This window comes from Poecilia formosa, unplaced genomic scaffold (genome assembly GCF_000485575.1).
Source record: "Poecilia formosa unplaced genomic scaffold, Poecilia_formosa-5.1.2 Scaffold37, whole genome shotgun sequence".
Taxonomy (NCBI): Eukaryota; Metazoa; Chordata; class Actinopteri; order Cyprinodontiformes; family Poeciliidae; genus Poecilia; species Poecilia formosa.
In genome coordinates, this window is record NW_006799976.1 from 3,140,432 (window position 1) to 3,156,948 (window position 16,517).

General features: G+C 41.0%; 1 protein-coding gene across 2 annotated transcripts in view; it reads left to right on the plus strand.

Moving 5' to 3' along the window:
• Positions 1-15,605, plus strand: part of LOC103137183 (cadherin-24-like) — a 32,689-nt gene extending 17,084 nt beyond the window's left edge. For both annotated transcript variants that reach the window (XM_016670780.1, XM_016670781.1), the window contains exons 3-9: positions 267-561; positions 4,189-4,308; positions 4,683-4,850; positions 12,595-12,776; positions 14,769-15,025; positions 15,134-15,270; positions 15,419-15,605. In XM_016670780.1, the coding sequence (XP_016526266.1) occupies positions 267-561; positions 4,189-4,308; positions 4,683-4,850; positions 12,595-12,776; positions 14,769-15,025; positions 15,134-15,270; positions 15,419-15,567 (1,308 nt within the window). In that variant the 3' untranslated portion in view covers positions 15,568-15,605. The remainder of the gene's footprint in view (positions 1-266; positions 562-4,188; positions 4,309-4,682; positions 4,851-12,594; positions 12,777-14,768; positions 15,026-15,133; positions 15,271-15,418) is intronic.
• Positions 15,606-16,517: the final 912 nt, after the last annotated feature.

Consider the following 16,517-nt stretch of genomic DNA (forward strand, 5'->3'; position numbering starts at 1 on the left):
AGCTGCATGCATCAGTACTCACCCCTGGTCCCATATGTATGTTCCACACCTGGTGCTATTTCCTCTCACATTCACAGATTCACATCCTCCCCACACCCCCACCCTCCATCTCAACACGACTCACCCATTTTGCAGCAGTCTGGCGTTTCGCGTACCAGACCGCCAAGGAGCGTTGATGAGTGATACCTGCGTCGAGCGGCCCATGCTCGGTGTCGCCCCCCAAGGTGCTGCTGGGGATTGTCGTCTGTCTGTGTTTCGTTCTCCAGCTGCACACCGACATGGACAGAGGGGACGGGCGCACCAAGTACATGCTGGAGGGGGAGGGAGTCGGCTCTGTGTTTGTCATCGACGGCAACACGGGCAACATCCACGTCACCAAGGCCCTGGACCGCGAGGAGAAGGATGAGTACCGGCTCACGGCGACAGCCACTGACAGGGAGACGGGCCGGGCCCTGGAGCCCTCCTCCGAGTTCATCATCCGGGTGCAGGACATCAACGACAACCCGCCCATCTTCCCCGACGAGCCCTACGTCGCCGTGGTGCCGGAGATGGCCAACATAGGTACGGCGCCGGAGGGGAAGAAACGTGATTCTGGTAGTGGCGGAAGATTGAGACCGTCTGAAGTACGTCATCATTTTTAGTCACTTCTGCCCAAATCAGTAGAGCTAGAGATCTGTGGTGAACGGTAAACAAAGAAGTGATCAGTTACTCAAAATAAACTTTAAAGCTACAATATGTCTGATGTTTACATATTTGTTAAAACTGTCACCCTGTTGTGACAGTATGAGACAGTTAATCTATAAAATCGATCTTCTCCACCTCCTCCATGAGCTGCTTTAGCAATCAGCAAAAATGCGCCAGTCAAAAACAACCAGAGACAGGAGGAGAGTCTTATCGCTGTCAATCACCCTCATATAAACGCTGTTAAATGTGCTAATGGGGAGAAACCACTCGCCGTTACAGAAAAACTGCTTATCCGCTGTCATTGACGGCTATGCTAACTAGCATTAGCATTCATAGCAGCTCCTCAACTGATGGGGAGAAGCTGTAGAGTAGCAGAGCGCAAAGGGAAGTGTGTGAGCCGCACTACACAAGCATGATTGACAGCGCTAAAACCCTCCATCTGTCTCTGATTGGTTGATTCTGCCCAAGTTGTGTATTTCTGCAGTTGGCACAGGTGAGAGTTTTAACAAATATGTAAACACACACACACACACACACACACACACACACACACATATATATAAAAGTTTCATTCTGTAGCGTTAGGTGGTTTAAGTGATTATCTGTTCTGACCTAATTGCTTTTCTTTAAAACACAAAAGCTTGTAAACAACAAATAAGTGTAGGTGCTTTGTTTTAGCCAGTCTTCTGCAACAAGTGGGGGAGGGGGCTCGCTGCACTACTCACTGACCCTTACAGACATTGTAAAGGTCATTGTCTTATTATTAAAATGGCTTTGATGATATGACATAAAATGTGATCTGTTTTGAAACTGGAACTAAAGCCTCAGAATGCCTTGGTGCCGGTACCGATACCAGTATCAGTACTCGGTCAATACCTAGTAGAGACTACATGTGCTCCTGCTGCAGGTCAGATGCTAACATTCACCCTAAACCTTGTGATGATATAATGATCTTCTTTTCCTCCACATTCGCTCATGCTTGTCGACGTTTCAGTTGTGGTAAACATTTAGATTTAGACTCCAGCCGCTTTCTTGTAGATATTCTGGCTAATTAAAATCTCCACACATCTGCCTTACTTAAATGACATGTTCTCTTGTCTATCCCTTCTTGATCAGGAGCTTCGACAAGAGGAGAACATCATGTCATGTTTTCACACCAAGGAAACAGAAAGTCTTGAATTAGTAACTAGACATTCCTGAATTTTAAGCTCCAATTACATGTATTTCATTGGAATATTTATGCCTACCGGCAATTGTGACACTTTTGCCGGTAGGCAAACTCCATTATGAGGGTTTTCACCCTGATGATTTTTCTTATTTTCCTCAGTGCTGCAATAAAAGGTGAATTCCTTTTAAGACGGCCAACAGATTATTATTATTTTTTTTTTTTATCAGAGGTGCCAATTAGTCTGCAGGGTGCTGCATCTGATCACGGACTCTGCATTAGCATTCATCACACATTTCATCTGAGGAGCCTAAGATTATCTCACAGCCTGTCCAACAGCGGCTCGCGCATTTCAGCCAGGATTAAGCTGTGGACTCAAAATCAAACCAGTTGTCGATTTTCAGATAGCCTGGAGAAGAAGTCATGCGTTTAAACTTTTCTGTGCAAAACTTGAATATCAACTTTTACTTCAAAGAAATTTTATTCTGGTCTCTTAAGCCAATATTAATTACAGGTCTGCTGTTACTAGTTGGGTTTTCTCAAAGCCTTTTCATTTGATGAACTCGTTCTTTGTCCTTGTCCCTGACTTCGGCAGCATGTCATCGCAGTCTTCAAGCCTGAACAAGCTTCCTCGGCAGAAAGATGCAAGTTTTAGGGTAACATTTTCTACAAAGTCGGTGAATGTGTGAACCTGCACGTCCTGGTTAATCGTTCTACTCGTTTTGTTGTAAGTCGTTATTTAATCAGCTCCCGTCCCAAATTTGAGCTCTCTACAGAACTTTCATCTGCGTTTTTCTCCTTTTTAATCAAATTTTTCTGTTTCAGTTTGACTGCAGCAAAAAAAAAAAAAAAAAAAAAGAAAAACGTTTGAGCCAGATGAAAGAGCACCACATGAACTCCATAAAATTTCCGTCACTCTAAAACTCACAGAAGAGGTTTTTGTAAGGGAAAGTGACGCAGAGTGGAATCGCTCGGTTTGATATGGGAGATCTTGACTGATCGTTTCATGCGAAGTTGTTCTGAAAACCATTTGCTCTGGCTGATGAGCTCCATCACGGTGATTTTCAAGCCCCAACAATGTTCCCTGCAGAATTGCTGCATCCTGCTACCTCTGCTAAAAAAATTAAAAAAAACGATTCCCAGGCAGACTTACTTATAATACCACCAAGGGGGAAGCTTTGAAATCAAACTCTGTCTCAAATATGGAAAGCCGAACCCCTGGCGACCTAAATACAACTTATGTAATTTTGAATCTGATCAGGGAGGTTTTTTGGGAAAAGCGAGGCTCAAACAAACTCATGAGTCTTTCGCGGCAGATCGGGTTAACATCTCCGGTCCAGAACGGCTGGTAGTTGAGTTAACTCTGAGGAAAACTCAAGTGAAGTTTGTAAAAAGTGTCAGACATATCAATTCAGCATGGCAACTGCTGGAAGGACAAAAAGAAGATGCCGGTGCGGCTTGACGTCATCCAGCTAGCAGGTTATCTTCACAGTTTGTTACCACGGTGATAAGTTCAGAGTTATATTTAGTTTTCTGCATGGAACTAAAACTAACACAACTAACCAACTAAAAGTTCCACCAGCAGATTATTTCACTTATAAGACGGGAAAATGTCTTGTTATAAATTTAAAAAAAAAATCTACCTGTGCAACTAGACATTAAGGAATTATGTGCATAAAACAAACTAATATTTGCTGAAATATTTGTATGTTGGTTTTGTCTCATTTTAAGAGCGAAACCAGACCAAAATTACATTGTAAGATTCTATGTTTTTCTTTTGCAGTGAAATAGTTTCTATGCAACAGACTGTTAATAACAAAGATCTAATTTAAAATAACACTGGTTAATCCCCTGAGGCTTTTTTTTTTTTGCCTTTTTATGCCGGATTGACTCTTCAGTGCTAAGTGGCCTTTAAAGCAACAAGCGGGGCTCAAAGAGAGTGAAAGAAAGCTGTCAAAGTTCGAAGACAAGCTTTAGAAAACTTTCAGAAAGCCCAGAGGGAACCGCTGATCATCACCCCGCTGCCAGTAAATACAAGGAAATCTGGTTCTGCTGAGGCTAAATATAAAGAAATTGGCTTCAGATTGCTGTAAAATATGTAGAATCAAATTTTCACTTGACACATTTTCTTTCCACACTTGGGCTAAACACACCGCTCCAAGCATGAGATCAAGGACGACATTTGGAACATTTTGTGAGCAACAGGGAGGCAGGAGGAATTGCATTATCCCATTTGGCCTAACAGATTTAACCACTGAATAGGCAAAAGGAAAGAGTTTGGACCTAATAATAATAATAATCTGATTTTAATTTGGAGCCTTGCCTTTTGCGTTTCGCAGGCACTTCCATAACCCGGGTCACGGCCACAGACGCCGACGACCCGACGTACGGAAACAGCGCCCGGCTGGTCTACGGGATTTTACAGGGCCAGGACTTGTTCTCTGTGGATCCTCAGACAGGTTTGTTCACTGTCGGCAGCAATTAGCGCCGTTTCATAAACGGTTTCTCCAGCTGATGGGAACACTTAACAAAGTTAATCCTCATCATATGGTTACGTTTTATCCGTTCCCACCATATGTTCGGCAGAAAACTAGATTTTTTTCTCTCTCTCTCTTTCTCTCTCTCTCTCTTTCTCTCTCTGAGTCAGTTTAGGGAAAGAGAGGTGGCCTGGAGTCGCATGTTCGGAAATCTCCTCGTTTTAAAATGTATGACTCGCTTTGATGCTAACGCGAGGAGACGGCGTGTCACTGTGAAATCTGGAGCTGTTGTGATTCTTCTTTTTCTTTTTTTTTCTTTTTTTTTTTGTTGTGCTCCCCGCTTCCCTCTCCACCAGGGATCCTACGGACCGCCGTACCTGATATGGACAGGGAGACGCAGGACGAATATCTGGTGGTCCTCCAGGCCAAAGACATGGGCGGACATCTGGGTGGGCTGACGGGGACCACGACCGTCACTGTGAAGCTGAGCGACGTCAACGACAACCCGCCCCACTTCAGACGCAGTGAGCGCACCGACCGCCTTACCGGATTGCCACGTCAGCCGCAGTGGCTTCTGATCGTAGCCATAGCGACGAGCGCATGAGGATCACTGGACGATAAAGCGTCCTGCGATGACAGAGAGTTCGGATAATTTCCACCTCATTTGGGTTCAGGATGAGAGCTGAGTGTTTCTTACCGAGTCGCTGTTATGGAAACTCGCTCTCGCATAGCGTGAGCTGCAGAGGAAGTGAAGTCGCAAAAGTATCGATAACCCTTTGTCAGATTATAACCATAAATATGAATGTACTTTAATGGGGTTTTATGTGATCGGGCAGCAAAAAAATAAAAATAAAAATATATATATTTTCAGCATTTTGAATATGAACTGAAAAGTGTGGCATTCACTTGTTTCCAGGCCTGCTGAGAAGTGCAGTTAAAGAGGATGGTAGAGCCTCTGTGGACAGCAGCTTTTAAGTCTTGCTGCAAATTCTCTGTCAGATTTAGATCTGGACTTTAACTAGGCCATTCCAGCACATGATTGTGCTTTAATCTGAACCATTCCACTGTGGCTTTGGCTGTATGTTTTAGAGTCGTACATCTGGAAGATGAAACTCGCCCACAGCTTCATGGGTTTTGCTGCTCCTCGCAGGTTTTCTTCCATGACTTCCTCCAAATAAATGGGCTAACGGGATCCTTCACTGCGATCTCTTACAATCTGAAGCTTCACTTGTTGGTTTGGAAGCACAGCTTCTACACTATTTCTTCTGTTAACTCTTTGAGGTCCCTTAAAGGGACAGTATTATGTAAAATCAACTTTTTTTGAGACAGAGGCCCAATTTTAACCCGCTAAATTACAAAGTCAAATTTCTTCTAAGTCAAATTTGACATATACAATATTTTCATAACTGAAGGTAATTTTACTTGATTGTGCTATAAAACAGTTCTATATGGCTGGAAAACACACACCACTGCCCCTTTAATTTTGTGCTTCATCTGTTTCCTTTGACTATAAAAATTGCCTTTAATAATATCCATAAAATAATATTTATTGACATCGTTTTTTTCTCTCTCATCTGACCAGAGCGTCGTGTTCGACTTGTTTGCTGTGTCTCCTATTTATCTTAAGGCTAACTGTTATCCGACTGGTTTTGATCAAAACGTTGGTTGCGGTTGGTTCTTTTCTGCTCTTCCCTCGTTCTGATGAAGAATTGAACTCTGATCTTTAAATCTCAGAACGTTCGCTGCTTTAATCTGCTCCACGAGTTTCTCTTCGACATTCCCACCTTACTTTTTGGTTTTCCTGATGCCTTGTTTTTTATTTTGTTTTGTTTTTTTGTGTGTGTGTCAACACAAATGTTTGCTCCTTGTCTCTGTTCATCACATAAAATCCCAATAACACACGGGGAAGTTTGTGGTTATAACGTGACAAAATGTGGGGAAAGGTTGTGTGTGGTCGGGTGTGAGTAATGTTTCATTTTATTTTATATTTTATTTTATTTTATTTTACTTTACTTTGCGAGGCACTCTATGTAAGCATCCCATAGTGGTCCCTAAAGTTTACACGGACTGCGTCTTGATGCAGAAGAGTGAAAGATCATGTCCCTTTTTTTCCCATCAAAGCTTTTTCCCGGTTCCCCGCTATTAATATTTCATCTTATAGTTCAGTGCTTTCTGCTTCAATAGACAGCAAAATCACTGCAGAATGTGTCCAACACTTTCAGCAAAACCCTGCATTTCTTTATATACTACCTCTTCCCTGTATGCTTTTCCCCGCCGTCTCCACTCACTGCCATTCATCTTAATGTTTAAAGCCCCCCACACCCCTCTCTCTTTCTTCCTTATGTTGATATATTGTGCTGCAATACAGGCGTTTTATGGAAGCAATATTATAATTCCAGACAGCACCAGCATGTTATTTATTTACTGATATCTGATGATATATCCCCACTTCACTGCAGGGCGTTATTTTCACTTTGACAATAATGCCACAGTTTTAGCGAATGGCTCATTTGGCATGCTCTTTGAAAGCGAAGGGTGTGTTTTTATTTATTTATTTATTTTTCGGTTTAATGTGCCTGTTTATGAGGAGGAAGCACCGATTTGATTAAGGTGAAGTCTTTCCTCGGGATTTTTTGCTACCGTGCCGCATCAAAACGAGCGGCACTCATTACGGGATGCCAGGTAGACGACACGATCCTCCGCCGGTCGCTGGCTGGCCTCTCGGCGCCTGCAGAGCGGACGCTGCTGCCTCAGTTAAAACAGCAACAGCAGAACAGATGAACTCTGTCAGGCTGCGGGTCTCCGTTTGAAAAGCTTCAGTGTTTGTGCCAAATACTGTAAAAGCTACATTTAGGTTGGCATGCAGGGGGAAAAAAATTAAAAGGTTTCCCCATTAAAAATGTCAGATTTGACTCTCAATTTTGATTGTCAGTCTGAATTTAAATTTCAGTCTGGTCAAGGTACGGCGGTGGTAGCGTGATGGTGCGGGCATTGCTGTAATTGAAGAAATTCCCAAAGGAGAAAAGAAAACCTGCTTCCTTTGGGTTTCAGTGCAGTTCACTGATCTGAAGCAGAGGTGGGCGGATCGATCCAACAATATCGATTATATCGATACCAAGTCAATATCGGTATCGGATCAATTCCAGCGTGATAACATTCATGGTTTAGTTTGTGTTTGTTCATTTATTTCAAATTGACTATGCATGACATATAATAGTTAGCCAGTATATAATTCATATAAATATAATACATTGCAATGCAATAAAGACAAATTAACAAAACTCTTCTATAAAAAGGAGATTTATAATAATAGGATAGAATAGAATTTATTGATCCCCAAAGGGAAATTGCTTATTCGTTGACAAGCTACTCCATGTGACTTAATAAATATCAATAAAACGAATATAACCATATGAGACGAAGTTGATAACAAATGAAAACCATTTTTATAAAAAAAATTTGTTTTTTTTAAATTTCCTTTTGCAGTTTTGTTTTTATCTTTGTAATGTAATCTCTCAACTCTACTGCAAAGAATATTTTGCTTTCAAATGATATATTATTTTGTATTTTAGCAAAAAAATCCACAGAAAGTCATTTTGTTTCTTTTTATCATAGAGGTTGGTCATTAAAGTATTTTGTAGCCACCTATAAAATTAGTCCAAATTCTGCCTTAGGTTTCAACAAAATTCTTCAAAGGAAAAACCATGAACATACATGATGAAGTTTGATGTATCAAACTTGGATAGTAAAAAGTATCGGTATCGGTATTGGCGATACGGAGCTTGTATTTACCTGGAATCAGATCGATACAGAATCACACCTCTAAATCGAAGAACACCAGCAAATGCCTCTCTGATTGGCTTAAAAGAAGCAAAATTAAGGTTTTGGAGAGGCCTAGTCAAAGTCTAGACCTAAATTCAATTGGCATGCATGAACACATGCTTTTCATACTTCAAAGAGTGTAGCTAAATTGAAACATTGTTGCAATGAAAAGTAGGTTGAAAGTCATCTGCAGTGATGCAAAAGACTCACTGCAGTATCTTTGCAGTGATACAACCAGTTATTAACTTTAGAGTCCAATAACTTTATATATTTATATATATATTTTTTTACATAGAACAAAGTTAGTTTGCATACTTTTTTCCTTTGGTAAATGTTAATCTTTATTTGAAAACGTAACATTTTGACATTCAGTGGTTTTAACTCTCATTGTTTGATGTTCTTCCCTTATGAAGTTAATTTAATGTCGGTATCCATTAATAATTAAAGAATTTAGCTTTTTTTATACATACTGTCAGTCGCAGAAATGTAAACTAAGCATTGCATCTGTTTGACATTTACGACTTCAAGCTTCAGTTTAAATTCATCTCCATGTTAACACAGAGTGATCATCATCCTCATGTCTGTTATTCTTAGCCTGTTCAGTTTCCATTTCCTGACCAGAACCACAGAAACGATGCTGAAGGTTTGAAGATAATTGGTCTGAAACCAGAAGTTTTTCAGAGTTTGAGGACGAACATCCCAGAGGAGCTCCGGGCTTTTTAAGAGACGGCGCGCCGAACGGAGATCAGAAATCATTACAATAATAGTCAAACGGAATGGCTCAAATGTTTAAAGTGATTTAAGAGTTCAGATAGAGTATTACTGTGGAGAAACCAGAAACTGGCATAAATTATAGAACACATCTTTTAAAGAGCCCTGCAAAGTATTTAAATCCCTTGAAATCCGTCACATTTTGTCACATTACAGCTTCAGTGAGTTTTACTAGGAGTTTAAGTGATGGCCTGACACAAAGTAGAGTGTAATTATGAAGAGAATTTGTTTATTGTTATACAAATGGAAATTCTGGCAAGCATTTGTACTCGGCCTCCATGTGTCAATAATCTCTGCAGCCGCTTTGTGCTGGAAGACGTTTTTGGTGAATTTTGGTGATTTTTGCTCTGCACAGCAAAAGAGCAAACAAGCTCAAGTGAGGTTAGATTGGATGGACATTATCTGAGAACGTCCGTTTAAGACTCCAGGTTAGATATGTCTGGACTTTGACTTGGCTGTTTCCAGCGCTGGATGTACTTTGAGTTAACTCGCTCCATTGCTGCTCTGAATGTTTAGGGTCGTTGTTTCCCAAAGCAAAAACGCTTTAAAAAAACAAAAAACAAAACAAAAAATAAAAGTTTTCTTTTGTTTGTTTTTTTTAAAGATCTGCTTTTTAACGTTTTTGCTACTTCCCTCCATCATGGCTTGTGGTAAATTGCAAATGAGTTTCCTATTACTTTCCTTCTACAATGGCTCTCCTCTTCTCTCTCCTTCATGAAGTCCAGATTTGTGAAACGTATCAACAGACACGTCGCACATCTGTAGTCTCACCTGAGCCGGAGACCCCTGCACCTCCTCCAGAGTCACCATGGGCCTCTTGGCTGCTTTTATACTTAACGCTCCTCCTACTCCTGGTTTAAACCTCCACCCACCTTTGGCCGTCACAGGGCTACAAAAGAGGATTAAAAACATAAAAATGTAATTAAATTCAGGCGGGGTTTTTTTCTTCTCAGAATTCTGACTTTTAACTAAAGAGTTCTGATACTATTTATGTCCAAATCCAAATAAATACCCAAACATGCATAGCATGTTAATTATGTTTTTGGGAAATAATCACATAACTGTTTCTTCCTTGTTAAAGGATTTGTAAACCTGCACTTCATCCGCACTGAAAGCTCATCCAGAATGTATGTGGCAAATTTGAGTTCCAAGTTGCATAAACAATTTAAACAATTCTGACTTTGAGGAAAAAAGTCAGAATTTTTTTTTTCTTTCCTCAGTGGCACTAATCTTCTTCCGTACAGAGCAGCTGGATGATGGTGCTGAACTGGATGTGGTTCAGAGGTGTCAAACTCAAACACATGCCACACCTTTTAGTTTCTTCATTTGTTATAAATGTTGAAAACCATCTTTTCATTTTTCAATCTGTCGCATAAAATCCCAGTAAAATTTACCAGTCAGTTTGTGGTCAGAGTGTTAAAAACTTACAGGCGTCTGAATGTAAACAATCCAATTAGGAAAACAAAATAAAACAATCTTGGAAGTTTTTTTGTTTTTTTTACTGAAATATAGATTATTGTTTTAACAAATGAAAAACTCCTGTTTTCAGGAACTGTTTGTTCAGGTCAAATGAAATTTACTACACGTTTCAGCAACAGATACCAATTATGAAACAAGTAGCAAACAATACAATTTGAAAAATGACATCAGAATTATGAAGCAAATATTCATCAGATACATTTATCATTGATCCAGTTATTGTGAATCAAACGCTGACCAGCCGGGTTTTTAGCTTCTAGTTTAAAGAAACTTAAAAGTTTTGCAGTTTTCTGGAAGTTTGTTCCAGATTTGTGATGCGTAGAAGCTGAATGCTGCTTCTCCGTGTTTCGTTCTGGTTCTCTGTGTTATGTGTGAACATTACGCTCAAAGGAAAACTCCCATGATGCTTGGAGTCTGCAGCGTTAGCTCCATGCATCTCTGTGCACCATGATGTATCTAGGATGCCAGCTTTCTCGCTTTAAGACACAATTAACACGTTTTTTATGCATCCATGCCACACACCGGCCCTGTGAAGCTGTGAAAAACCAACATCTGATGATCTCGCAGCGAAAAGACGAAGAGGGTCAGAACCTGCGCCGACTGGAGCGTTTTTCTTTTTATTATCAATAAATTACACTAATAGCTCCACATCTCACTCCATTTATCACAAAGCTGTTATTGTCTTAAACTTTAATTCTGTTTTTTTTTTTTTTATTGAATATCTCTTTGCAGTTGTTACAAATTAAAGAAATATATTAGGTCTTGTATACCATAAAACGCTTAGAACAGCAATCAACAGGGTAGAGGCAGCTTAGCCGGGTTTTATTGTCTAGACTCTTGGTGATCAAACTCAAGGTCATTCTGGTGGACGTCAGCACAAACCTGCAGGGCTGCAGCTAACGATTAAACTAAACTAATGACAAACATCAGCACATTATGCAGAGTTTTCATTTAACCACTGGAGCTTCTTTTGTGCAATATAAGAAATACATTTAAAAATATTTTTAGATAATAATTCCTTTTTTAAATAAGAAAATGAAAAACTTTTAGCCTAAAATGCAGCAACTTAGCATTTATTTAGTAAACACCTTATTATTTGTAGCTAAAATATTCTTCAAGTATCTGAAAAGCTCGTTGACTTTACGTCAATACAATAAGTATAATCTGCAGATTTATTTATTTATTTATTTTTTTGATTAACTAATTAATAATTGGACGGCAAACAGTGACTAATTAATTTGTTTGTCCAGATTTTTGAACCAGCTGAAGCTAAAACTGCCAATTTGTGCCTGGGTAGATCACAGAAGTTTTCTTTTAATCTTAAATGCAAAATTCATGTATTTCTTTGTACAAGTTTGGCTTAATTAATGCTCCAAATATGTTATTTTACTGACCACTGACCTTTTTCTGAGTCTGCATACTTCAATTAATCATTGACTAAATTAGTTGACGATTATTCCATTAGTCGATTCGTCACAATTAAGCTGATTAATTTGTTTCATTTTGTAACTATGTCATGTCCAGAAATCCTGTTTTCTGCAGGAACAGCGTTTACAGTCCACCAACAGCACCTATCAGAAATGAAAAACATTTATTTGGAGACTTCAAGCTTCATGTTTGTTGAAAAATCTACTGCAAGAACAAAAAACGCTTTATTAATATACACACTCTAATATATGTACCTACATTAAAAATCACAAATAGCAGCCTATTTTTTCCATTTGGTTCATTATTTTGGTTAAAGTAAATACTTTCTAAATTTTTATTACTGCCTCATAAACATGTTTACTCCCCTCCTCTGCAGCCACAGCAGCTCTGTATAATTCATTTTTCCCCCGCAGAAACAAGGTGCTGTTTACCTATATTAGCATCGCCTCGAGACGAAATGTTATTCCTCGAATGATTTACTGCGATTGTCGCACCGACCAATCGCTCCTGCAACACAAGCAGACCTGTGATATACTGCGAGAGCCGTGATGGAGAGCGAACAATGCTCCAAACTTCATCATGAAATCTGCGCAGGGGCAGCAGCTGCATGCATTAGCGTAATGCCAGCTTTGTTCTGAGCCCCAAACGGAGCCAGACAGCGTCCTCATGAACATTCAGTGCCAGCTCTCAAACCCCTCCATTCATTGTAACCTCCTCCTCCTCCCTGCCACCCCGCACCCCCCCTCCCCCTCTCCTCCTCCGCTGCAGGTGCGTGGTCGTTCTCTGTGTCGGAGCTGGCTGCACCTGGTGTGGAGGTGGGCCGTCTCACTGCCACCGACCCTGACCTGGGAGAAAATGCACAGCTGGAGTTTACCATCCTGGACGCGGAGGAGGCGGACATTTTCAACGTCACCGGCAGAGCCAGGGAGGCCGTCATCGTGCTGAACAAGGTGAGCGGCGATGCGGACGCATGCACGCTGAATGTGCGAGAAGCAGCTGAGGTTTATCACGGGAAAACGGGCACCAAGAGCTTTTATGGTGCCCTGGAAGGGTCATTCATACCCCACTGACCTCTCCACAGTTTGTGAAGCTGTAACCACAGAGCTTTGGGTGTTTTATTGTGGTATTTTGTTGTAGACCAACACAAACTAGAGCAAAAATATGGAGAAAATTATGCATGCAAAGCAGAAATGTGTGGCACACATTTTATTAAGTCCCCAAAACTTAGTAGCTTTTCAGCAAGATAAGCTAAAACGTTAGAAAATAAAACCAAGTAAATGATTCCTTATTATAGATTGTTTAAAAGTACTAGTTCAACTGGAAAATTGTTTGACTTATAAACCTTTTTCCATGTCTTAAGTCAAATAATTTACCAATATTAAGACATTATTAGCTTAAAACAAGTCTTTGCATCTTGCTGAAAAGCGCTGAGAATATCTGCAACAGAAACTAGAGCAAAAATTCTTAGTAAAGTTTTGTGTTTCTGCGGTGAGCAAATGAAAATAGTATAGCAGACATGGCAGTCCACCTAAATTGTCAAACAGGCAAGAGGCCCCATGGTGACTCTGGAGGAGCTGCAGAGATGCACAGCTCAGAAGGGAATCTGTCAACAGGACAACTGTTAGTCATCCGCTCTGCAAATCTGGTCTTTATCAAACAATGGACGCAAAAGACAAATTTCTTTTACAGACACCTGAAGATGATGAGTCCAATTATGAGCCTCCAAGCAAAATGTCGTGTTCAATAGAAAAGACTCCAACCAGACTGTAAAAATGACAGAGGCTCTTGCTTTACAGTGCTATCTAAGTAGCCAGCTAGTTTTCACTTGTAACATGGGAAAAATGTCTTGTTATAAGTGAAATAATCTGACAATGGAGTTAGTACTTTTTAATCAACATCAGGGAATTATTTAGTTGAAACAAGCTTCTACATATTGCTGAAAAGTCACATGTTGGTTAGTTTCGCTTTATTTCAAGTGTACGAAGATATTTGCACTGAAGACAAGGCCAAAATTACTTAACAAGGTTTTGTGTTTTTGCAGTGTAGCTAGCTGTTGCGTACATCATGGCTAAGTGTAACTTTATCACCAGTTAGCTGGGTGATGTTCGTCTTAACCATTTTCTCCTTTCTGTTGCCAGCCCATACAATTCATTTATTTGCTTTTTTTGTGTGTGTATTTCTGTTGTTTTACAGGTCTTAAACTCTGTAATGATCTTTAAAATGTCTTAAAATTCTTATATTTTTTGTGGCAAGACTTTAAAATCGAGGTTGAAGCGTGAGCTCATTCACAAAGAAGAAATGTCCTGAATTTCTCTCTGTAGATGTGTGAGGCTGATGGAGACATACACCAAAAAGCTCGCAAACGTAGCGGTAGTGAAAGATGGTTCAATAAAGCGTTGACCCAGAGGAGTTTTGTACATATTTCTAAAGCATGTAATATTTTCTTTACCCACCACTTTGTGTTGGTTTACACACAAAATCCCAATAAGATACACAAATGTTTGTAGCTGTAAAGGATGAAGCTGGAAAAAGCTGAAGGGGTTTGAATAGTTTTTTAAACCATTGCATCAGCAACACTTTAAACATCTTCTGCTGATAGTGTCAACCCACCGGTGTCCTGAAGGAAGTGATGATGATGAACTGGACATCAGCTGGTCAGAGTCTCACTCATTGAAAGTGAGGCCTTGTTAAAAGAACAGGATTTCGACTTTTAGGGCTTTTGACAACATTCTGTGAGATTATCGAAGAAAGATTGAAGGACAAGATGAGGCTCGTCATTAATTAGACAGGGAAAAAAAAAATCACCCGAGCCGCATAAGAAAAGAATGAATGGAGGAAAATACCGTAAGTGAATGATGAAGTCTGCGGCTGGATCAGAACCAAAGCAAAAAATAACTCGCCGTCTCATTTTTTCTTCTTTTTTTTTTTCTTTTTTTTTACAGCTTCTGGATTACGAAATGTGCAATTCGTATACGTTTTCCGTGGAAGTGGCGAACCCGGTCGTTGACCCCCGGTTCATACGGAAAGGGCCCTTCAAGGACCAGGCGACGGTCCGGGTGATGATCCTCAACGCCGACGAGCCGCCGCGGTTCTCCCAGGCCGTCTACCACCTGGACGTGTCCGAGAACTGCCCCCCCATCTGCGCCGTCGGCCGCGTCCACGCCGTAGACCCGGACACGGGACAGAGCAGCAACATCAGGTGACCGACTCACCGTCGCTCACACACACACACACACGCACACACGCACACACCACTCACACACTCATTAGCCTGCGATTCCTGACTGTTCCTCGTCCCGTATCCTAGGTACTCCATCGATCCGCAGTCGGACCCCGAGGCTTTGTTCCGCATCGCCTCCGACAAAGGCTTCATCAGCGCCGTGGTAGAGTTGGACCGTGAGCAGGAGCAGTGGCATAACATCTCAGTCATCGCCACACAGAGGGGTATGACAGACCGTACCGCCGCGGGGCACCTGGAGCGCCGCGGCGACACCGACTCGTATTTCACCCAGTGGAGAGCAAACGGTGGATTTTTCTGTAAAAACTTGAACATTAGCGTTCATTTCCCCCCCTTCTCTTGTCTCCCTTCCAGACAACCCAAATCTTGTGTCAAGGGCTGTGGTTGCCATAGAGACACTGGACCAGAATGACAATGCGCCAGAGTTGGACAGGCAGTACGCAACATCAGTATGTGACTCCAGTGCCCCGGGTCAGGTCTGTTCCTGTTCAGCCCTAGCCTGATAATACACTGCTCTTCATTTTACCCACTCAGTCTCTACAGCCACTGTACTTCCTAACATTTTGGGGGGTTTTAACTACACAATTAAAGCCTCCGCAACGTTGACTCCCTGCTTGGCTTTATAAATGATATTAATGACAAGAGCTAAACATTTATCTAGCGCTGCAGTTTCCGAAACTGAACTAACTCGAGTGCAACATGCAGCCACTGCTGGACTCTGCTGATGCAATTAGGTACTTTAAAGCAGAGGCAGAAATGTTGGGTTTGCATCAGCAGTGCTGAAGAAAAAACTGTCTGTGGGGATGAGAAAGGGGGATTGTCAGCTCCTGGAACGGCTTTTTCTGCGAAGAAGTCAATGCGTGAGCAATCAAACAACGATTATGGGATTGTTTCACAGTTTGTCCACATTGCTTTGTTTTTTTGGTTTTCATTTTCTCACTTTGATGGATTTTTATTGTTATTTAGTGTGACAGACTAACACCAAGAGCTGCATATTTGTGGAGTGAAACAGAAACGAAGCAGAAATGGGTCCAAACATTGACTAAGAGTAGCTTTACTTCAATAGTTTTACTGATTCGTTATCCGTTCCGTTTGTAGTCGAAGCTCAAACATTTTGACTTTCCAGTCAGAAAAGTCAGCTGGAGCGCTCAAGGAAGTCAGACTTCCCACTCAGAACAGTGGGAGGAACTCCGGCTAGTCCCAGTTATAATGTGCAAGACTTGTCGTTTCAATTTGGCAGCTCCCCAAATCAACAGCAGTAAGGTGTGTTGGAAACATCCTCCAGTCTGACTGAGCTACTTGGAGAAGAAGAACGTCTGTGTGAAGTTGGATGAGACAAACTCTTCTCCTGTAACTGCAGCAGAATTTGGTGCTGCAAAGTGTTGAGCTGGAGATGAATAAAAGCACATTAAAGGAAGCACACCTTTAACAGATTATGAGTTTGTCTGGGCTA